Source organism: Thamnophis elegans, chromosome 13, assembly GCF_009769535.1.
Source record: "Thamnophis elegans isolate rThaEle1 chromosome 13, rThaEle1.pri, whole genome shotgun sequence".
NCBI classification, from domain to species: Eukaryota; Metazoa; Chordata; class Lepidosauria; order Squamata; family Colubridae; genus Thamnophis; species Thamnophis elegans.
Genome location: NC_045553.1, coordinates 35,332,669 through 35,357,140, shown reverse-complemented (window position 1 = coordinate 35,357,140; position 24,472 = coordinate 35,332,669). Strand labels below are relative to the sequence as shown.

At 39.8% G+C, this 24,472-nt stretch overlaps 1 protein-coding gene across 1 annotated transcript; it reads right to left on the bottom strand.

The window, feature by feature from the left end:
* Positions 1-1,924: 1,924 nt before the first annotated feature.
* On the bottom strand, positions 1,925-18,878 carry GCK (glucokinase). Its single transcript, XM_032229570.1, has 10 exons — positions 18,709-18,878; positions 16,767-16,929; positions 16,360-16,514; positions 15,621-15,740; positions 14,490-14,585; positions 13,054-13,153; positions 10,238-10,421; positions 7,576-7,731; positions 5,758-5,991; positions 1,925-4,286 (listed from the first exon to the last, which is right to left on the bottom strand). Exons 1-10 carry the CDS (start codon positions 18,739-18,741, stop codon positions 4,142-4,144), a joined length of 1,386 nt encoding a protein of 461 aa, XP_032085461.1. The 5' UTR covers positions 18,742-18,878; the 3' UTR covers positions 1,925-4,141.
* Between the last annotated feature and the right edge of the window lie 5,594 nt (positions 18,879-24,472).

The following is a 24,472-nucleotide window of genomic DNA, read 5'->3' as shown; positions in this document are numbered from 1 at the left end:
CATTACTTCTACCAAATTTTCTTTTTCTTCTTCTATACTTTGGAATCTGAGGTAAAGTTCCAATCTGTCAATCTCCCATTTCAATATTCCACTCCTGTCATTTACAACCATGCTCAATCTGCTGTCAATATCAACAATTTTCTTATCTCTTTGTTCATCTTTTTCTTTTATTTTTTGAACTCTGTCCTCAAATTTCATCATTTGGTAAATATTCTCAATTTTTTCATCTATTTTTTCTGTTCTTTGTTCTATATTCTCCATTCTCTTTTCAATGCTCTCTGTTCTTACTTGTATTTTTTGAATTTCTTGCATAATCATTTGCAATGTTAATTCCTTTTCTTTTTCATGTTGCAAAATTCCTACAGATAGTAAACACTGCCACTATAGCATCCAAAGCTTTTTTATTAAATTCCAAAAAAGTTCATTACAATCTTTCAAGTCAAGGCTTTCTTTTCACTCCAGTCCAGCTACTGATAGTACCCCAGAGGAGCACCTGTATAAAAAAATCCATGCTCTTCCCACTATCATTTTCAATAAACAAGCTCAGAAACCTTGAAATGTAGATCAAATGTTCAAAGAGAAAAAAGAAAAACAATATTTCCAAGCCTCCAAGTGGCAAAGTTACTTCTTTTTCCTCTGCTTTTATATTTTATATGCTCTTTATATTCCAAACTTAAGGAGAAAGGTTCTTAGAAAAACAATCCAATAGAGAGTTGAAAAAAGAAAAAAAAAGTAAGTCTTAATAAGTATTTAAAAAAAAAAAAATAGAAGAAAAATACCAGTCCAGTTTAAAAAGTAAGAAGCATTTGTAAAAATTCCATCCATAAAAAAAATTAAAGAAAGATAACCCACTAAGTTTGACTCAGGCATAATCTCACCACTTAACCTCTTCTGTCTTCAATTTTAATTTTACTTTTGATCTTTTTGGGTGTTCTCTTCTCTAATAATAAAATTTATCTCACCAATTCGACACTTTCTCTCCACTTTCCTTCCGTTCTGGAGCTGTCCCAACTTTCAGCAGCTTCAATGGCTGCTTCTCTATGGTTAGAAAAAAGAGCTTCTCCTGGATCTACCAGGGACTTTGTGATGTCCCTGGGATCAGCAGGATGTGCCCTTCTCTATCACTGTCTCTATGGGACAGTTTAGGTCCGAAAGGACCATCCAGCGGCAGAGATATCGACGGCGATCTTGGAGCTCCAAGATCACATGCCGTATCGTTGTGACGTCAGCCCTGCCTCCCTTCAAATCCATTGTTGATGTCCATTTTGCTCCCTGAATATATGGAGATCTAATCCTAACCCAACGTGGATTTGCCAATTGAGTTTTCCCATGTATTTTAGAGGATTAACATGTCAGCTGCCACTATTATGGGACGAGTTGTGTTTTGGTTTCATTTAAATGATAACTTTGAAATTTACCACTGCAGCATAAATACAGCTGTTTGTACATTATAAGCAGTCTCTTATATTTACATCCTCTTTTTTTTGGTTGCATTCTCTGGATGATTGTATATGTTATGTTCTTTAGGAATTGTAATATGGTAACTAGTAATTCACTTTATTATATATACTCATATTTTTAAAAATACTCTACAAGTTAATGTTATTAAATTATTCCCTAAGTTTATCATCACTGTTTGCGTATTTGAGTGTTTCCTACCCCACTCCAATAAACAATTCTGAAATCCTGTACACATTAGCCTGAAAATAAACTAAAGAGTAAGGATGACTTTCATATTTGTCTGCCTGCCTGTGATTCCTCCGTATATTACTTCTTTACCATACAGATGTTGCAGTTATGTATTGTATTCCGATTTAGTGCATAGAATAAATATTGGAAAAAGCATGACACAGGGTTAACTTTTACCCATATTTTAATTTATTTTAATGTAGGTTACTTTTAATATAAAAGACCCCCCCCCAAAACTATTAAAAATTAGCAGGATTCAGATAGTAAAACAAAACAGGAAAATAAACAATATTATGCCAGTGATAAGAAAGCAAGTGTGCCTAAGCCAAGCAACTGTATGACCAAAAATTCAATAGGGAAAATGGAGATTGGCAAGATATTCCATTAAAAAGGCAGAATTATGTGTGCTTTTAAACTGTGCAAATATGTTTGTATTCCAGCCTATCTTTGCTAAACATCCAAGAAATAGATGGGTCCGTTTACCACTTTCTGACCTGCTCATAAATTTATCTTTCTGATTTATCTTTTTTGATTTTATGACAGGGTCTGTACATTTTTCATCTTTCATTTCATTTTTCATCTTTCATACAAATTGCTCCATGATCTCCCCCACCAACTTTTTCATTACTCTACCCATACATCTTTCTTTACTTCATCTTAAGTACATCTGGACTAGAATCTTTATAGTATTCACCCAATCGTCTATTTCAGCCACTGCAATCGTTGTCTTTACTAACTGGCATTTTTGTTCAACTGCAACCCATCCACATTAATTGGCTTATTAGCTGGATATCAACAAATCATTGCTCAGCCCAAATTCAGCCATGTAGGGAAATTGCAAAACGTTTTCATAATTAGCAAACGATCTGTGGTTTTAGAGGAAGTATTGCGGTTTCTATTTTTCTCAGCCTCTAAAAATAGAACTAGAGCTAAAAAAAAAAGCTAAAAAAGAGAATCATAAGGATGTGGGCTCCAGAACTGACGTTTTATACCCTGCCAAGACTCCTCCAATGCTTGTTAACAATAGGCAATGTGGTAGCCTAATGTTTTATGAACTGAAATGGCAATTAACCTCTACTGCAAATAGATTAAATCTGGGTGATGTTAAAACCCAAACACCAGTGAATCCTATCTGAGCCCACATTCACTAGGGAAAAATGCGACCCCTGGACTCAGCCAGAGGCATAATGAACCAGTCACTCTGACACTCTCCCACTCTTATAGCGTCATCGTTGGTATAGAGAATAATCTGTTTGTTCTCAGGCCTCCTGGATTCACGTTTGACCTAGATCTGGAATGTCATGAAAGCAAATGAAGCTTCAAACACCTGGGTTGTGCTATTTCTGGAGAGAGTATCTCAATTTCAGATTCGACACATTCACTTAGGTCCTTTCTCTGTTCATTAGTTGAGTTCCACCCATGGTTGAAACTATAAGGAATATGAACTTGGCTATTCTCGTTTGCGATCCCTTGATTGCTTCTAGTGTCTTTGAATCTCGTCATAGCCCTGAGTTCTCTCCAAGACAAAGATGACAAAGTCATAACAGATTTTAGCAGGAGCAGCTTCAAGGCATCTTGTCAGAGGAAAGGAGGAAATATTTGTGGCTAACCATGAATATGTTGGTCTCAAGTGGGTTAGGCAGTGCCATGTGAATCCAGTGGGAAAAAACAGGCAGGAGATCTTTGTGTTTTGGTTGAAAGCAAGTGGGGAGATAATATAGCCCAAATCACGTAAAGGCAGAATTAATAGCTACCTGGGGAAGAAAATCAGCATCAACATTTACTAGAAACATTGAAATGGAGATCATATCTAGCCACCATATGTTGATAGGGGCCCTTGTTTTAATCATCTTAGAATCAAATTTTCTAAAGGAACCAGTGACACATTTTGGATGATTCTACACTTTTTAGACTTGATATCTGTGCTGTCCTTTTGCTATCTTCTAAGTGCAATGCTCTGCATTCTATAAAGCAAGGCTCCAATAATCATTTCACTGGAAAAAACAATTTTCGGGTTACTCTTCTTATAGACCGATTGGTCAATATCTTTTTATTGAGCAATTTCCCTCCCCCCCCCAGCAAATTAACTGCCTCCGTGTTCACTCAAGACCACCACAGAACTACATGAATTGTTTTAATATATAAATGGAATACCCCTCAATTCATTAGTTAAACTCTAACCCATATCCCCTCCCACCTTCATGCATTATAGAAGAATTTGAAGAAAAAGGAAAAGTTGATGTTTGAAAGAATAATTGCATTCTCTACACAGAGAAGTTAGAAGGAACCCAAAGTTGATCCAGCCATTGTTCTGTCCAGTGTTCATTCAATTCCCCAGGAATAATTTCCTCCTCCTGGTCCTGTTCCTGGCACACTCCAAAGCAACACATCCTGGGGTCACTGAGAAGAGGAGAAGCTTTCCTAGAAGATAGCTTCTCTTTCATGATCCATCTCAATGGCCAATCATGCAAGCCATTTTGTACGCTACAGCAGAAATGAGAGCGGCTCCTCGGCCACTGCCTTCTTCTGACTGCAGGAAGGCGATGTCACAGCCCGGAGTGAGTTGCCTAACTGATGCATGGAAACGCTCTTTGAAACTGTGAACAGAAGGAAAACAGGGAGAGAAGAAGGAGAAAGGAAGAGTCAGTGTTTCCAGGATCACCCTTTTGAATTAGTCTCCTCCAAACCCCAGAAGAAAACTCTTGGACAGGCAGGGGTTTCAGAGCCCTTCCAAGCAGATATCAGTGTTGCAACTCTACAGTTGTATTTAACACAATATGATGACCCTGTTTATAAACCCAAAACTGTCTAGGTTTATTCAGTTCTCTGGGTTTCAGGAAACGCTGGAGCATAAATTGAACAATACTCTGGTAGATCTGCAAAACTCTGAACAACATGAACTGGTAAGCCACCCACTTCTTAAAAGGGATCCTTGGTGGAGTTTAAAACAATTTCTGTGTTCAATTGTATACTATAGAATGATACAAAGGATTTTAAAGATCAACATTCAACTGAAATCAGAACTTTTCTTCTATAGGCAAGAATTAATTAATGCATAGGCAATTGGAAAAGAGCATTGGAGGAGTATTTTGATATATGATTATTATTTTGGGAGTGTTATATGCACAAAAATTAAAACATTATGAAATACACTATATTGCCTAAAGTATTAGCTCACCTGCCTTTACTCGCATATGAACTTACTGTAAGTGGCATCCCATTCCTAATCCATAGGGTTCAATATGACATCGGTCCACCCTTTGCAGCTATAACAGCTTCAACTCTTCTGGGAAGGCTGTGCACAAGGTTCAGGAGTGTGTTTATGGGAATTTTTGACCATTCTTCCAGAAGCGCATTTGTGAGGTCACACACTGATGTTGGACGAGTTTATGTGGCCTACCACTTCGTGGTGAGTTACTGTTGTTCCCAAACACTTCCACGTTCTTATAATACAGCCAACAGTTGACTGTGGAATATTTAGGAGTGAAGAAATTTCATGACTGGATTTGGTGCACAGGTGTCATCCTATCACAGTTCCATGCTGGAATTCACTGAGCTCCTGAGAGCGACCCATTCTTTCACAAATGTTTGTCAAAAAGTCTGCATGCCTAGGTACTTGATTTTATACACCTGTGGCCATGGAAGTGATTGGAACACCTGATTCTGATTATGTGGATGGGTGAGCGAATACTTTTGGCAATATAGTGTACCAACAATTGAGGAACCGTTGGTGAAGATAACAGAACTAGCAGAGATAACAAAATTAATTTGTTTCATTAGAGACAGATCAACAACATTTATTGGAAACCCCTTATGGCTTTTTTTGCTGGAAAAAAAGAGAGAAATGAACTTGTGATTTATGAGTCTGAAGATTAGAAAGAGTAAGAAGGAAATTATGATGTGATCTTAGAGGGGGGAGAAAGAGAGAGAGAGCGTAAAATATAAATGCTGTCAAAAAGATCGGAAGCTACTTCTTTACAATCTTTCCTTTCTTTCCATTTCTATTGTAATCTTCAATAAAAAAATATATTTTTTAAAAAGGAAACCAAGGTGGTGTCAAGGGCTCACCTTGGGTGGTGCTTGTAGACTGACCCATCAACACCCACTGTAATCTTCAGTGTCTCCTCGTTCCTGCTGTCCCTCATGCGATTGATAACCCCAGCCAGCCCAGCTGAGCACATCTGGGCAGCCCTTGTGGAGACGCTCTCACAGGCCATCCGAACAATGTCACAGTCCATTGCAGAGGGCAACAGCTCAAAAGAGGTTAGAATATTGTAAACTTGCTTGCGGTCACCAGGGTCACTGGAAGCAAAATGGAAATATGAAGACATTAGGGCAGCAGAATCACAAGTTAATTTTTTTTCTAAGAAAAGCTTTTCTGAATCATGTCCAGTGGTGGGATTCAGCCAGTCCACACCTATTTGGGAGAACCGGTTGTTAACTTTCTAAGCAGTTTGGGGAACCGGCTGTTGGAAGAAATCTCCTTTTGTTTTTTTTATCACTTTACAGGGCTAATCCTGTAAGGAAGGCAGGAAGGAGACATTCTGGTGTTGTTTCTAGCCTAATCTTTATTGACCTGCTTACAGAAACTGCCTCTCTGGTTAACCCTTATTACACTGTCACAGCTAAGGTGAAGCGCCCCTTGACCTGAGTGAAGTTGAGTTGGCCACACCCACATGGTCACATGACCACCAAGCCCTGCCTACCCAGCTAGACATTGGGGCAGAGAACCGGTTGTTAAAATATTTGAATGCCACCACTGATCATGTCTATCAGATGGATACAGTCAGGGAGCCAAGAAAGCAAGCAAGACTGCATTGAGAATCTAGAGGAAAGCAGAATGGTTAGGGAATGTCGCTAAAGAGGTTCAAGGTTGGAGCAATCCATGTGAGGGTTAATCCATTTCCAGCATACCTGGAAAGGTCATTGTAGAATCATGGAATAGGACAACACGAGGATGAAGTATTCTGATCTGAGATTGTTTTGCATTCCTCCAAAACTAAAAAATCCCTCTGAGTCATGGTCAGTCCCCAATGACTTTATGAACACATCCATGTAACTTTCTCGATAGCATTAAGCTGATGGCCTGCCATTGCTTTTTGACTGAACATTTTTTGGCTTTCTAATCTAACTGCCTGACGATTTCCAGGGGAAACCTATGTTTGGCATTACTTTTTTTTAAAAATAATCTATACTGAAGAAAGCCCAGTATTCCCTTGGAAAGCAGAAAATCTATTGCTGCGTGAATAAATCAAAAGGACCTCTTTCTTCTCAAGCCATGGAACTGATGGTCATTTATAACCATTCACATCATGAAAATCTCATGAACGGTTCAGTGAAAATCTGTCAAGCCTCAATGGAAAATCTGAATTAGAAAGCCACGGCTAATTTTGACTTGTTATTTAGCATGGCTGATTAACAGAAGAGCCTATAATATTTGCAGAAGAAAATTGATGAGGATGAGACTCTATTGGAATTTTTATACTCCCAGCCAGATAGATTTCTGCCACTTCAGAAGAGCCTATGGCACTTTAAATTCACTCCCTAGGATAGATTTTATGTACACATTGATTTTTTTTTTTGCAAATCAGCACCTTCTTTTTTGAAAACCAAATTATTATTAATATGAAACATAAAGCTAAAACAGAATAAAACTGCTGCAGAAGAATGGATAAAATAGACTAAATAACAAAAAACTGAAATGCCTGACATTTGGTAGGTGCTAAGGGGAGGAATCACCAGTCTGCATTGCAACATTTTTTTCCCCAGGGTGTTCAAAAACTTATTAGTGTCATCAAAACAACCTTTTCCACTTATTTTCACCGAGAACTATTAGTTCTGAGGATGCCGAAGTGCCCCAAGTAAACTTTGTACAGTAGTGACTACCTTTCAATTTGTGAAATAAAACGACTTTCAAACGATCCCCTGGTCTTCAGCTTTTCTGAAGCTTCTCCATTGAAGAGTAGGTTTTCATTGACCAGTTTTAGCAGCACCAGCCGTACAATCTCCCCGATGTACTTCCCCCCTATGATCTTCTCAAACCTGGAGAAAGGAAGGCACAGTTTGGTCACATGCAGGAGAAGCTCCGTGCAGGTAGGTGGTGATGGGGGTGGGGGTGGGGGGTGGGAGGCAGGCGCATCAATACCAACAAGGCATGGGGATCATTTATATATGTAGAATAGGGAAGGTCAAGTGTGTTAGTGTGTCAGATGAAATCACTGCAGTTTGTTTGAACAAAATCCACTCATGTAGGAAGATTGATTGCCTAACAACGGAGGTTGTTTTCTCTGAACGAAGGAAAAACAACCACTTTCCCTCTTTGCTTAACTTGACTTTTTTTTTCTTTCCAGTAACCAATGTGTGCATAGGCCATTTGTGCCAGAGTTTAAATCTCAAGTCTATGATGTTTTCAGTATTAGAAGGGGTTTTTTTTTTTGCATGTCCTGCTTGTTACTATGAGGCCAAGAAAGGAAACCATGAATGCTATTACCTCTATTCTAAAGTAGATTTACTCAACCTGAACATCCTCCTGATGTGTGGATGGATGTCAACTCTCAAAATCTCAGCCAACATCACTTCCCCCCAACGAGGTTAACCAAGATGTTCCCTGGGTTATCTCCATTGTGTTGGAAATGTGGAAGAAAGGATGGCACATTCTACCATATTTGGTGGTCCCGTACTGAGGCCACGAAATACTGGAAAAGGATTAAAAAATGGCTAAAAGAGGTTACCGGGGCAAACATGGAATGGAGACCCGAGAGCCTTCTACTAAGCATTAAGCCAGAAAACATGAGCAGTTCAATATGGCATTTGAGCCTACATATAATTGTGGCCGCAAGAATAACTTATGCACAACTTTGGAAATCCACTACCATACCGTCGGAAGAGGCTATAATTAAAAAGATCTATGAATGTGCAGAAATGGACAGAATGACGGGTTGGCTGAGGGACAAAGGAGAAATGGAACATTACCTTAGCTGGAACTTGTGGTATATGTGGGCGACAAGGAGAACAGCAGGGACTTAAAATGGGGAAAGTTAAAAGTGAACATGGGTATTGTAATAGATCCCTGAATTTTGTAATGAGAAGATGTGGCTTAGAGACCTAACAATGAGGAAGGAAAGAAAAAAGTTGGGCTGTGAATGACTGTCACCGCGGGGGGGAGGGGAGGGGAGGGGGGTTGTATGTTTAAAATTGTATTTGTATTTGTATGTTTTACTCTTAAAAAAATGTATAACTAATAAAGATTACTTTAAAAAATAAATCTCAGCCAACATACCCCTTACTGAGAATTCTGGGAGTCAAAGTTCCCACAACTAGAAGCTACCAACATAACACCAACAAGCTTGGACATTCCAAGTTAAAAAACTCTATTCTAGGCCATTTCCCCCCATACCATAATATTGTCCCAATATCCTAACCCAAAACATCTTAAGGTGGCCAGATTAGGCAAAGCATACAGAAAGTATGGGCTACATATAGCCCAAAGAATGTCATGTGATTTTTGTACTTATTAAAATGTGCACATAATCAATCCAGATTTTGGTAAGAGCTCTTTGTTTCTTCCCTGGCAATCTGCTGTTTGGGAGAGAGAGAAATTGGATTTCAGATAAAAGAAAAGAGGAAGACAGAGGTGGGTTCCTACCAGTTCGCACCAGTTCGGTAGAACCGGTTCGTCAAATCTACCGAACCGGTTAGAAGAGGTTCCACCAGAAAGCAGGCCACACCTACAGAAGAGGTTCCAAAAATTTTTGAAACCCAACACACAGACACACACACAGAAAAAGAAAGGAAGAAATAAAAAAAAGAAAAAAGAAAGAAAAAGTGAGAGATGAAAGAAAAAAAGGAAAAAGGGACAGAGAGACAAAAGGAAGGAAAGAGAGAGAGAGAGAGAGAAAGAAAGAAAACACATGGCCGGCAAGCCACTCCCACCAGGTCACATGGCCGGCAAGCCACTCCCACAAAGGAGGCCACACCCACAGAGTAGGTTCGAAAAAAATTTGAAACCCACCACTGGAGGAAGAGGAAGGGAGGGCTGGCATAAAGAAAAGAAAAAACAAGAAAGAAAGAGAAAGAAAGAAAAAAAGAAAATAAACAAGGGTCCCACTCCACACTGCACATGAATCCTAACGGATTACTTCTAAAACAAAGTAATTTTCAAGAATTAAGATTTCCAACCTTTACTTTAAGCTTGGAAAAGCACAACAGAAGTCACTCTCTAATTGAGCGTTTCTTAATTGTGGCAATTTTCAGATGAATCTCCATATTTAAACTTCAACTTGTACTTCAACTTCCAGAATTTTGGGGCTTGAAGTCCACCCATCTTAATGTTGCTAAGGTTGAGAAACATTAACCTTAACATTAGCACCATGAAAGGGAATGATATCACAAGGAATTGCCTTGGTGGACCATCCCAAACTCATGACTTGTGCCTAGGTGTTACAGTGAGACCACAGCTTTCATGCCAGCTTCAGTGCCTTGTTCCTGTTCCCCAGGACATCAGAGAAGAATAAACAATTAGGTTAACTTTATCTGACATATTCCTTACAGCTGCTGACCGGGGTTAAATGAGGTTTCGTCCACCACACGATCGTACTCCAAGAGGAATTCGTCCAACTCTCCCGACTCCCCGAAAGCCCCCCATTCGGTGTTCACACACATTCGTCCCTCATTGCCTTCGACCAGTTCCACATTCTCCATCTCCTCCATGTAGCAAGCATTGCAGCCTGTGCCTAAGAGAAGGAGAGGCAAAGAGATTTCCCCAGTCAACAATAGCCCAACAGCATCATCGGGGGGTCCTTGACATGTCTTTATTATCCTGGTCCATGTTGAAGATTTTTGGAAGCTGACATTTTACTTTAGGTCCAACTAATCTCAGTGCATTACTAAAGGAACACATAAAGGTTGATAACAGAGTAACAGAATAACATAGTTGGAAGGTCTTGAAGGTCTTCTCCAACCTTCTAGCTCAGGCAGATCTTCTAGCTCAGGCAGGAAACAACCCTATACCATTTCAGACAAACAGTTGTTCAATCTCTTCTTAAAAACCTCCAGTGTTAGAGCACCCACACAATCAAGTCTGTCCACTGGTTAATTGTTCTAACTATCAGGATATTTCTCCTTAGTTCTAGGTTGCTTCTCTTCTTGATTAGTTTCCATCCTGTCCTGCTTCTTGTCCTGCATTCAGGTGGTTTGGAAAATAGGTTGAACCCTTTTTCTTTCTGGCAATTCCTTAGATATTGAAACACTATTATCATGTCACCCTCAGTACTTATTTTCATTAAATGTAAGAGAATTACATTATGAAGATTATGCAACACACATATATGTAGTCCTTGATTTAGGACCACATAATTATAGTTGTATGTCATGTTGGTTATTTGGTAGATGACCATGTGATCACACCACTGGTGGGATTCAAATAATTTAACAACCGGTTCTCTGTCCGAATGACCATCTGGGTAGATGGGGCTCGGTGGTCATGTGACTGGGTGGGCGTGGCCAACTCAAGGTCACTCAAATCGATGGGCGCTTCGCCTTAGTGTTACAATGTAATAAGGGTTACCGGAGAGGCAGTTTCTGTAAGCAGGTCAATAAAGATTAGGCTAGAACCAACACTAGAATGTTTCCTTCCTGCCTTCCTAACAGGATTAGCCCTGTAAAGTGGGGGAAAAAACAAAAGGAGATTTCTTCCAACAACCGGTTCTCTGAACTACTTAGAAAGTTACCAACCGGTTCTCCCGAATAGGTGCGAACTGGCTGAATCCCACCACTGGCTCACACCCAACTTCACAACTTGTTTGCATTGTTATTAAACAAATGCAATACTTGTAAAGCGAATACTGCAATCATTAGGTGAACCCATTTTTCATAATGGATAGGAGGTGGGTTTTGTTTTTTTTTGCTGGAAATTGAAAATAAATACTGGTTTTCTGCAAAAAAAAAAGTCATAAATCATATTCATGTGATGCTGAAAACAGCCATAAATGTGGGTTGGTTGCACCCAAAATGCAATTGTATGACTGCAGGCGGGGAGGTTGGGGGGTTGGGGAGCAGTCATCAGAACTTCATATCTGGATTGTAAGTAGCCTGGGGAAGGTCCATTGAATGGTGGCTAGATCTAGTCAAGGACTCTCCGTACTGACAACAGTGTAGAATTTACAACCTTGCAGAAGGAGATTGTGCAGAGGGCTTCTGAGTCCCATGATGTAAAACACCTGCGAGTCCCTTAGCTAGCATTTAATCAAGTGAAGCAGAGTCCTTACAGTGGTTGCTGCAACTAATATATATCTAGAATGTCAGAAAGACCTCGGGGGCTAGTAAAAACTACTGCTAGGCAATGTCCACTTGATATATTTAACAGCTGTTTCCAGAATAGTCACAACATAATAATAGCCACATAAGAATTTGGTCATAGTGAGCACCTGAAGAAGAAAAGCTACCCAAAACACAAATTTCAAGGCAACCTACTCTCTGTACTGCCAATCGTATTGCTCATCTTCAGATAAATGGAGCATAACTCTTGCCTCACTTTGTAGTTCTTTAGCACCCGCCTGTTACAGGAAAAAGCCTGTTCATTCTGTTCCCATTGTGTTATTTCAAAAATCCGAACAGGAACATCAAGGAATGTTAAACGTACATCAATGCTGGAGTTTCAGTGTCTGCAGAGAATGAACCAGCAGCAGATGGGGATAGAACCGTTTGCAAAGATGGACTAATTGTGCTATCAGGCTCCAAAACCCAAGGAAGACCTGTTGAGATTTTTCCAAGCAATTTCCTTCACTGTTCCTCACCCAGAGACACAAATCTTGCCAAACTAAAGCAGTTTGACAGACTAAACTAAAGCAAAATAAAGCACCATGAAATATATGCTTTGGAAACTATTAGGAAGGAACCGTCTTTACCCACCTTCTCCCACACAAACTATCTAAACTGTAATGTCTCTCGGTCCTCTGGAATCTAGACAGCATTCCATCCCATCACCCAGGGTTTTTTTTTAGAAGATATTGCTCTGGGGTGAAGTGAGTCATAGCTCAAAATAGCAATGTCCATGGTTTTCTACAATATCCATACAAACATCTGCAGTCAGAATTTGTTGGAGAACTATTAGTTCGACAAATCACATCACTGGCTGGAAGTGCTGTCTTCCAAACATGTTTTAACTATAATCCCCATCATCTCCAATCAATACATTTTATGGCCATGTTGACTAAGAGCAGTGGAGGCCACCAGGATAATATCAAGCGAGGAAGGTTTTACGGCAGCCTCCCTGTAAAACTAGGTTCAGTTTGAATCAGCAAGAAGTTGTTCAGATTACAATGGTTGTGCCCAGGGGAAGTATATGAACATGGCAGGTCCACTTACCCACAATCATGCCAACTTCACATCTGTGATCCTCATAATAGCAGGAGATCATCGTTGCTACTGTGTCGTTGACCATTGCAACAACATCCATCTCAAAGTCCTGCAGTGGGTTGAAAAAAAGCCCCTGTTATCTTTCTAGAAGGACATCTCAAGAAATAACACACGTGGAATGACCACGTTCACAGAAAGATACCACCAGATAACTCCAAGGATGTTGGATGGCAGAGGCACAGTTGGAGGTTGTTGGCTAGAGATCGAGATAAACCTCTCTGGGATTTTCCTAACATTCTGCCCAAAACCAAAAGTGGATTTGTCACACCACACTATAAAATAAACGCTATATTCCTGATGTTATGTGTCTTTGGGTTTGAAGGTGGCCATTCTATAAGCATTCTTGCAAATCTGGAATATTGGAAGAGGGAAACAGATTTCCCATCCTTCCTATTTCCCGCCTCCCTTTCCTTCCCTCTCCCTTGTGTTGAAGAATAGGCTATAAACTCCTTAGAGAAGAGATCTATCCTTACTCTAGGAGACGTCATGCATCTGGATTGTTCTGTACCTATAGATAACTGAAACTAATCAGAAAGTAACATAATCAAGAGGTGGACCTCATCTCCAGTCTCCAAGAAAAGATTACTTCTATCTAAATTGTTCTCCCTTGCTCCTAGGGTCTCTCATTTCTAATGATGGATAAGGACAGAGGTCTCTGTAGTCACCACCATGATTTTAAGACTTATAATACCAGAAGTTTAACCTTGACATTCCCAATTTAAAAATCTTCATAAATAGCAATATTACAGTCTTCCGCCTGCCATCTGGGGTAGGAAAAGCCTAAATATTCTGCTGCTAAAAGCAAAGCACAACATTGTGTCCATCTAGTTCTTCATCTTATATGACAGTGCCTGAAGGTAGTCTAATCTTAGGGAATACAGGACGGGTTCAGTGATTTCTGTGGCTTCCGTAACCCACATTTTTCCTGCAAGTCCTTATCGAAACATCTTATTTTAGTTTCACAGTTCTTTAGAGAGCAAGCAGACCAGGGGTGGGTTTCAACCGGTTTGCAGCGGTCCCCGCGAACCGGTTGGTTGGTGAACCCGGAAGTAAGTAACTTCCGGGAACAGCGAAGGGCCCACCCGCCCGCCCGCACTCCTTACCGGTCTTTGAAGGCTTCTGCGCTTCCACGCAGGCGCATGGCACATACAGCGCCTGCGCGATTCTCCGTGAGCAGCTGGAGCATCGCGCAGGCGCTAAGACGCATGCGTGAACTGCGTGCGTGCACGAGGATGCCGCCGGTTCGGTTGGAACGGGATTAGCAACCCACCCCTGAAGCAGACAGGGTCATGTTTAATGAGTAAGCCGCCCAATGTGTTAGAAGGCTGATCCTGAGAATTAGCTGAAAAGAAGCCAGGCTTTTTTCAAATGATGATTGCTCTCACCCCTCTTCGTTTGATAGAGTCTCTCAAAAGCTCCACAATGTTGTTCCCTTCAGCTCCAGATGCTTTGAAGCCTTTTGTCCAGTTCAACAAAATTCCCTACAAATCAGAATATGGAAAGAATCAGACCAAACTTTGCAAAACAAGCACAACTCCATGGCCGTAACAAACAATATAGATCAATATATTAAGTTTGTCTCGAGCAAAGAGAAAAGCCACATCGTAATCGGAAAGGCCTGCAGATGTAGGGAACCAGCAATGGAGGATAATTGAAGATTGTCTGGTTTTGATCATCTTGGACTAGATTTCAAGTGAGAATGACAACATCCTCACAAACTCTTCACACTGCTGTAAGATATTTTTTAAAATCTATATTTACTGAGTATTTTGGCTCAGGTAAAAAAGCAAGCCTAAAGAAAAAGGTAGAAAAGAAAGAGAAAGAAAAGCAAGAAAAGAGACAAAAGAAAAAACTGAAGTTATAAAATACAATGGCTTGTGACCGCCTCATTAACAGCTACTGTAGTAAGAAATCTATTGACTCCCCTTTAATATTCTTACTGGAGATAAAGCAACAATGCAGGATTGCTATAATTTTGCAAAATGTCTGCAATCCTACAGAAATCATACAATGGTTCATGGCTAACATGGTCTGTTCAATGCTAAAGAATCTGTCTGGAAGCTCTCACTTACAATGCATCCACTTACACTAGGAGAGTGACACATTTCCCTTGGCAGATTTGCACATTAGTGGAACTCAATTTTTCAGTGCCGTTGTAACTTCAGGCAGTCATTAAACAAATGATGGTAAGATAAGAACTACCTCTATACTTATCTAGGTTTTATGCTGAATTTCAAGGCTGACGCCACCAAAGTACTTCACTTTGTTTTAAAACAAAAGTCATTTTCTATAGAAATTGATCATCTTCTGAGCTTCCATAGCACAAGGGGATTGGGTTTTACTTGTTTGGTTGTTTAGCATATTATCTCCCTAGCTTCCCTCACATAGAGACAGAAGGAACATCACACCCTCCAATAGTTTTGGGCTACATGATTATGAATGATTCATCAGCTCCATTGAGAAAGTCATGCAGTCAAAAGCAGAAAGCATTCCAAATTCCTGGTTTCAGATCTCACCTTGTCAATGTCTTCATGTCGAACAGGGAAGGAAAATGTAAAGCCCAGAGGCAGCTTTTTGTGCTTCATTTGATGTTGGCCCAGGAAGTCGGAGATGCATTCCGAAATATAATCAAAGAGCTGAGGGAGAGAGAGACAAAAATTCTATTGCCCTTTTTGTGAATATTTTCTTTCACTTCTTGCAAAATGCTTATTCAAGAACCCAAGTTCTTTGACAACAAGCAAGACACAAGTTCCTAGGGTGAGAGCAAGGCACCCTCGTCCTTCCAACAACCCAGTAGGACTTTGATAATTGTGCTATTTTTGTAACATGTAATAGCTGCTGAAACACCGTCTTCTACACAACTTTGGCTCAACTGTTGACTTAAACATGGCTTCAATGAGCTCGTCTTTATTTTATTGGTACAGCAACCAAACCATGAGGCAGATTTAATTGATCAAGAGAAACTAACTCAAGGAAACCCAGTGAGTTTCCATGACTGGAGGGAAACATGAATTTGGATCTTCTCAGTATTAGTTCATCCACTTTAATCACTCCACTCCACTGACTTTCTAATAGTTGTAGGAACTTGAAGCTTTTTTGGAATTTGACCAATATATAAAATTCCATAGATTATGTCTCTTTTGAGTTGCTCTGCAGAGGTGCCTTATCAGTGAGGGGGGCAGCATATACATTGTATAGCTTGTTGTGTTGTGAAAATCTAGCCCACCTCTCATTTTGGCCTGATGATCAACTCACCATTTCAGCAGTTCCTGTCATGGCGTCTTCTGGAATGGAGTACATTTGATGTTTTGTCTTCACCTTCCATTGCCCTTCCTCATCATCTCCCACTTTGACCAGCATCACTCGGAAATTGGTACCTCCAAGATCCAAAGATAGGAAATCTCCAACTTCTGTAACCCCAGAGTGTGACACCATGTCAATTTATGTCTTTGGAAAACAACCTGGACCAATTTCCTCCAGAAGAACCCCATGACTGATTTAGTGGGCATTTCAATAAGAAATGCTTCTATTTCTAGCATGCTTCTATTTCTAGCCCAGGACTACAATTCCAGGATAGTCTTTGGATAATGCAATGGAGATTTAAAAAGTAAGAGTTTAAGTTTGCATCTCCCATCATCCATTTCTAATGAGGCAACAAGTACCTGATCCTTCTGGTGTGGACCGTACATATGTGGGCAACATCTTCACCGAGGCCTCCTCATGTGTCTCCAGTTTTAAGCCTCGGTCCATTTCCTTCTGCATCCGACGCATCACCTTCTTCAAATCTTCTTCCCGTAGCTGGAATTCAGATAGGATCTGTTCCACCTATGAGAGGAGAAACACAAGAAAGGTTCAAGAAGAAGCATACTGTACTTGTACTTTGAAAGTGGATAACCTTGATCTCCTCTTCTTCTCTTGTTTGTATCTGCATCTGATAAATCACTTTCTCAAATGTCTACTTTTCAGGGAAATTATCTTCCAATTCTCCCATGGCTATTATTAGGCAATCCATGTCTTCAACTGCAATTGTGGCTAGCTTCCCTTGTTGTGAAATTTTAAAAAAGGCTAAATACTATCTGCTCTAGATTATCTGAAGGACCCGGTATCAATGCAATGAATAAATCACTGGCAACAAAATATCTAAACCAACAATGATTTAACAAGAGAGAAAATCAGGTTGCGTTTTTCTGCATTTCAAATTTCTTGAGAATTGGGGGAAAACCTCCCTCCTTTTGTCCACTGATTCCAATCTACAGCTGCTTCCCAAGATTGTTAGTCAACATAAGTGGGGGGAAAACATTAAAAATACAAGAACTTCATAAATTCACAATTCTAGAATTCTAATTCAGATGCACAGATTTTTTAAATCATTGTCCCACTTTCTAGTCCACTTAAACTGTACAATGTAAGTTTACTTATGGAATGATGGCTAATTAAATAATGATCACACTATCAAAATAGCCTGCACTTTCCTCCCACATTTCTATTTTTAGTTACTGGTTAAAACAAGGGGGGCACTTTATTGATTAGTTTGCTCTTTAAAACTTTCAAAGGTTAGCCTAACTATAGTACAAACTGTCAATATTTACATTAGTCTTTCAGAATTCCACTTTTGGATAACCAAAGAAGACTGGAGTCAGGTTGGAATACTATTGCATCATTAAACTGTGATCATTTTTGACCTCTGTAATGGGGCAATGATAACATGTGTTTCTAAATCCATGCTACTAGGGATGTTGATTCAAGTAATAGTATGCTAATATTACACTGATTCAACAAATAGTTTAGCAATAGCACTTAAACTTATATACCGCTTCACAGTGTTTTCCCACCCTCTCTAAGCAGTTAACAGAGTTAGCGTATTGTCCCCAACAACCTGGCTCCTCATTTTACTGACCTCGGAAGGATGGAAGGCCGAGTCAACCTTGAGCTGGTGAGATTCAAACTGCCAAATTGCAGTCAGTTGGCAGTCAGCAGAAGTAGCCTGCAGTACTGCATTCTAACCACTGCATCACCACAGCTCAGTTTACATTAGTTAAATAGAATAGTTTCCTGGTTCATAGAAATGCCTATTTCTTCTATAGAATTGGTGAGACTTTGTTTCAGAAACAAAGGACATTTGCCCAAGTCTTTCATATCATTGCAGGCACACAGGAAAAGACTTGCTGGACACATTTCACACATACCCCTAGTATCCTGTTTCCAGCCATGATCAGTTAGGTATCACTAGAAATCTTAGCAACAGGGGGCATCAGAAAGCATCAGGAGTTCACCCACTATTGCTTGTTCCAGCTTCTGAGAGAGAAAGTGTCCTGTCCATTGAACATGGAAAACTAGCCAGAAACAGATGGCGTCCATTCATAGCTATTAACAAGAATTGCATTCTAAAAGGATATTTTTTCCAAATTAGTAGAGAAATCCAGATCAGAAGGCAAGAGGAACAGACTTCAGAAGGAGGGATGCACTCTGCGTTCACTGAAATCCCACCACCTGCATCCTTTGGTTACACACTCAGAAATGATAAATAATAAGGCAGTTTCCTTGGAATTTTTTTTTTAAAGCCTAAGAAAAAGGTTTGGGGGGGGGGGAGAGCATCCTCCTTACCGGTCTCAAGGTCTCAAACTCCTTCTTCTTCATCACTGAATGGGGTAGTCTTCAAAATTCTCCCAGCAGGAAAAGAGGGTCTGTGCTGGAAGAGAAAGGCTGGGATCTGCTCCCTTCCTGTAACCCGCTCAGCCACTTGGTCTTTGAAACTGACAAGGCAACTCAGCTGCTTGTTTCTTTTGTTTGCTTAAGCTCCAGGCTGAGTATCGCCCAGATCAGGGGGCAACGTTTCTAGACCCCAACCAGGCAGAGGCAAAAGAGCACCAGCTATTACCGCAGCACAGGAAACGGAGACTCGTTATTGCAACACTAACAAGAATGATGCAAATAGCATTGCAGGCAACTCATCCTTTAGCCTCCTAGGGATTTTGAAGAGCTTCGGCTTCTAGGTGGCTCTGGGCAATGTGGATTGTTAATCATGCTTTTATACCTCAGCGTTATGGGTGAGCCCCACCAACAGTGTTGAAATAAGCCATGACTCAGCACAAGGTAGAAACCCATTCAAACAATCAAGAAATGGGTACGTTTATGGCTCCTGGAATAAATCGATTTAAGAATAGACAAGATTGTGGCCAGGCATGAATTTTTTCCTGTCTGAAGCAATTGTTCAGCCATTGAGAGAACAAGAACACTTAGACTTATATGCCGCTTCATAGTGCTTTACAACATTCTCTGGGTGGTTTACAATGTCAGCCTATTGCCCCCAGCAATCTGGGTCCTCATTTTACCAACCTCGGAAGGATGGAAGGCTGAGTCAACCTTGAGCCAGTCAGGATCGAATTCCAGACTGTCGACAGCGCTTGCCTGCAATACTGCAATCTAACCACTGCGCTACCATGACTCCTTGATACCACCATTCTACTAACAGTTTTCCACAAAACATTCCAAAACGTTTACATTTATGTTTATATTTATGATTGTAGATCACCCAGGGTTACCTTGAGGTAAGATGGGTGTGTGAGTATGTGTGTGTGAAATATCACTCATGTATCATCACAAAATCTCCATAAAGTCTACAAACTTGAAATTTGGCACGTATGTTCCTTTTGGCTTCTAGGTGCTCGCTAAGAAAGGATTTTTCAAAATGACCACCAGATCATTAGTATTTCTTATATTATTATTAACACGCTGTGATGCTAAGGAGTTAGACATTCTACTCCCCCTCCCCACTTGAAAAGAACTGTGTTCCAGCTGCCATGTGGGCATGGGCATGGCCAGCTTGTAACTCATCCAGCCTGCAGGATGGGAGTTTAGACATTCTATTCCCCCTCTCCACCTGAAAAACGCTCTGATGCTAAGGAGTTACACTGAGGGAGAAAAGGGGAAAGGAGAGGAGAATTAGACTGAGGGAGAAAAGGGGATAGGAGAGGAGAGGCTTCTGGTGGGGGGGCAAGCCTGAGGGAGAGAAGGGGAGAGGAGAGGCCGATCGTAACTACTCATTAATTTTCAAGCTGTAAGTGTCAATTTATCAATCTCGATCACGTAGTTATATTAATTAATTAATGTTTTCATATCTACTTGTGTTCATCTATGTCTAATTTACAGTGTGACTTGTTGAAGTTTAATTCTTTTTACGCAAAACTATGAAGTTTGAACATTAATTTCTATTCATTTTCTATAATGTCTATAGCATAAATATGTCCAATTTCCTTTATTTATATACATCCGTTTATTTATTGGAAATATGAATATAGTACACATTAGCTCCATGACTGAGAAGTTATATGTATATCCTAAAAAAAAATGCATAGCTTAAAAATAATCCAGGCAATGAACAAATTTAAAATCCACATACATATCAAACCCATGAATAAACCAAAAATATTGTATAAAAAATAAAGGACTTTTTTTGTTCATACATGGAGATAGAGGAAAAATCTATCTATCGTGTTCTATCTAACATTATGGAGCTTTTGTAAGAGTTGGGATTGGATAGACTTTGATGTTCTCCCAATTTTATGTACTTCTTTAGCAATTGGAAAAAAAAAGTAGAAAAAAAAGATACATTATCTAGGAACAACCTAGACTGAATCAGATCATTATGAAATGTTATCTCAAACTCAAGGTTCCCAAAACTGGCTGGAAAACCACATTTTTTTTTGTCTGTTGTCTCAATGTCAACAGAGAAGAGGCAGAATGAGTTAGCAGGGGAGGGATATTTGCATGCTTCAATGGTTACCTCTCTCCTTCTATAACAGGAAAGGACCTGGGACATGACTCTTGAAAAATATTTCCAGTATGGCTCAATTTGCATGGGAACAACCAGACCTTAACATATTCTAGATCTTTTTCCATAGTCAAGGACCCAGGAAACTCATATCTTTAGGAGATATCCAATGCTTCCTGCCAAGGTTTTTTTTTTTCCAACTTCCCATGGTCGCATGAGATCTCCCGTCTAAGTGCAAGCTAGAGCTGACATTTGGGGAACATGAGTAGAGCTTTCTGAACAACCAAACTCATACTCTGAACTTCAGTAATAGGGGGAATGCTGATCATAAAATAGATCCATAATCAGGGGGGGGGGAAGATGTCAGTCAAGAACTAAGGAAGAATTTCCTGAAAGTGAGAACAATTATCACTGGAACGCCTTGCCTCCAGAATTTGTGGATGCTCCAACATTGGAAATTTTGAAGAAGAGATTGGACAGCCATTTGTCTGAAAATTTCCGTCCTGAGCAAGGGGTTGGACTAGAAGACCTCCAAGGTCCCTTCCAACTCTGTTATTCTTGTCCTAGTGTGCTAGTTGTCCATGTAAAGGTAACTTTCTAACCACAAAAAAGGATTATGAATTACTGTCTGAAGGGTTCAAGCTAGAAGCTGATTTATTGTTTGGATGAGAAACTACGTCTTGGAGTTAATGGTTGACTAGAAATCTGGATGCTGCACTAAAATATTTACCTGATGAAAAAAAGTCATTCTAAATTACACGTGCTGTTCAAATAGATAAGAGAGAAAACAGGGGACCAAAGGAGACCTCCAACCTTGAAATTCACCTTAACCTTTATTTTATAATCTCCCCTCAAACTGCACCCTGCATTTTGATTTCTAACTCAGGCACAATTTAGCTCCTTATAAGATCTCACTGGCATTAAGTTGGTTTTAGACTTGGAAAAGCAAACAACTTCAAGAAGAAGAAAAAGAATCCATTGAAATTTAACTGAATTTCCTTTATCAATGAAATCTGAATATTACTATAGGGTTTAGAAATGCAGAATAATATTACTTATTTGTATATACAGTTGCATGAAGACCAGGTTAGGGACAGTTCAACATGGAAAAGGCTGCAAGTAGTTCTTGACTTACAACCACAATTGAGGCCAAAAATTACGTTGCTAGGTGAGACATTCGTTAAGTGAGGTTTGCGACCTTTCTTGCCAGACTTAAGTGAATCACTGCAGGTGTTAAGTTAGTCACACAATTGTTAAATGAATCTAGTTTCCCCATTGACTTTGCTTGTCAGATCGCAAAAGGAGATCCCATGACCCAGGGGACACTGCAACCATCGTAAATGAAGTATGAGTCAGCTGCCAATCCTCTGAATTTTGATCGCCTAACCACAGGCATGCTGCAATGATCGTAAGTGTATGAAAAATGGTCGTAACTTACTTTTTTCACTGCTGTTATAACTTCAAACGGTCACTAAATGAACTGCTGTAAATTGAGGACTACCTTTATCCTATGTGTTTGCCAGGAGCTGAAAATGACTGGATGGTACATAATCACCATCTTGCGAGATCACCTACTGCCACTGGTAGCCTCCCACAGTCCAGTATGATCCCACAGAGTTGGCCTCCTCAGGGTGCCATCGGCCAGGCAGTGTTGGCTAGCGACCTCCAGGGGGAGACCCTTCTCTGTGGGAGCACCTTCCCTTTGGAATGAGCTGCCCCCAGGGCTTCGCATAATCCCCGACCTCCGGTGCTTCTGGTGCGCCCTAAAAAGTTGGCTTTTCCAGCAAGCCAGCCTGGCCTGAATAAAATAAATTATTAATTTTAATTGTTAATTTTAATTTAATTTCTAAATCTCATTGTAAATGTCTATTGGGTTTTTTTGGATGTTCTATTTAATCTTTCTTTTAACTTTTGTAATAGGTGTTTTTATGTTGTACGCCGCCCTGAGTCCTTTGGGAGAAGGGCGGCATATAAGTCCAATAAACCTCTAAACCTCATCAACCAAATAGTCAATCCCAGTTTTGCAGTTGTATCTATTAGCAATTTATTCATTTATTTTATTAAATTTCTATATTTGCACGTCTCACCTAAGTGACTCTGGGAAGTTTACAAGGAATAAATATGTTCTCATTTATATTGCGTTGCAGTGTAAAATAAATTACATGACAGTATATTATGTCTTCAGTCGTGGGAGCTGGTTGGTTTCTTTCAACCCAGCCTACCTCACAAGGTTACCGAGGAGGGAAAAAGAAAAAGAGGGAGAACTACATGCATACCGTCTACGAGTACATTATTTATATTTAGTATTTATTTATTTAGTATTTATTCAGTACATTGTGCCAAATCTTTTCGAGTAAACCTTTTCTGTATGAAAGGCGTGGTTGCCCCAGGATTACCAAAGTTCTTCCCAATGGACCTCAGAACAATTCTCTTCATTGTCTACTTCTTTCCAAAATACTGCTCCACATTTTGTCGGTTTCAAATTTTGTCCTCATGGTGGGATAATGGTGCCTCCCCTGCTATGTAAGCTTCTCGGCCTTTTGGCTAATGAAGTGTAATACCTCCTCCCATATGTCACTTTAAATAATTAAGAATCAAAGCATGATGACACCCAAGTATCCTGTACAGGAACTTCTTGATTTGCAACTGTTCGTTCGTTAGTGACCATTCGCACTGAAAAAAGTGACCTATGACCATTTTTCACACTTATGACTTTTTTAATTGAAAATTTTTGAAAAAAAAAAAGCTTTTACAAATATTTACTTCCCCTCCCCCCTCCCCCCCTGAGCCCCCCCTCCCCTCCCGACTTCCCAGAACAAATACAGGATATAAATCTTTAACAAAGATGTTCTAAAATAAACTTAAAGGAAGTTAGTATCATCTTTCATTTGAGCTTTAACTCCTCTTTTGTTAGGCTAACTCTAAACAGATTATATTGTTCCTTGCTTCTTCAGTCATAAACTATCTGGAATTTCTTAGTCCCGTATTTATTTTGAATATAGTCAATCCATCTTCTCCACTCCAGTTTATACTTCTCATTTGAGTGGTCCTTGAGATATGCTGATATTTTAGCCATCTCTGCTAAGTTTGTTATTTTTAATGTCCATTCTTGAATAGTAGGTAAATCTTTCTTCTTCCAGTATTGTGCCACCAACGGCAGTCTTGCTGCCGTTATTAAATACAAAATCAAGTTAGTCTCTATAACAGTACAATCAGTAGTTATACCTAACAGGAATAACTGAGGGGTAAACTTTATACATTTTTAAAAACATTTTGCATAATCCACCATAAAAAAAAACACTTATGACTTTTGTGGCATCCCCATATGATCAAAATTCGGATGCTTGGCAACTGGTTCATATTTATGTTGGCTGCATGTTTTGTGAGCTTCTGACAAGCAAAATCAAAATCAAAATCAATTACTTAACAACCATTGTTACTAACTTAACTGCAGTGATTCACTTAACAACTGTAGCAAGAATGGTCATAAAGTGGGGCAAAGTTCACTTAACAAATATCCTCACTTAACAACCAAAATTTGGGGCTCAATAGTGGTCTTAAGTGGAGGACTACCTGTGTTCATGGCTGGGCATTCTG

Bases quoted from the DNA above. Each gene is read 5' to 3' on its own strand.
- GCK (XM_032229570.1), bottom strand. From the start codon at position 18,741: ATGAAGAAGAAGGAGTTTGAGACCTTGAGACCG. The intron at 14,586-15,620 runs GTGAGATCTGAA...TCTGATTTGTAG, and splicing joins GACATGAAGACATTGACAAG to GGAATTTTGTTGAACTGGAC. The intron at 13,154-14,489 runs GTGAGAGCAATC...AACCCACTGCAG, and splicing joins ACTCTATCAAACGAAGAGGG to GACTTTGAGATGGATGTTGT.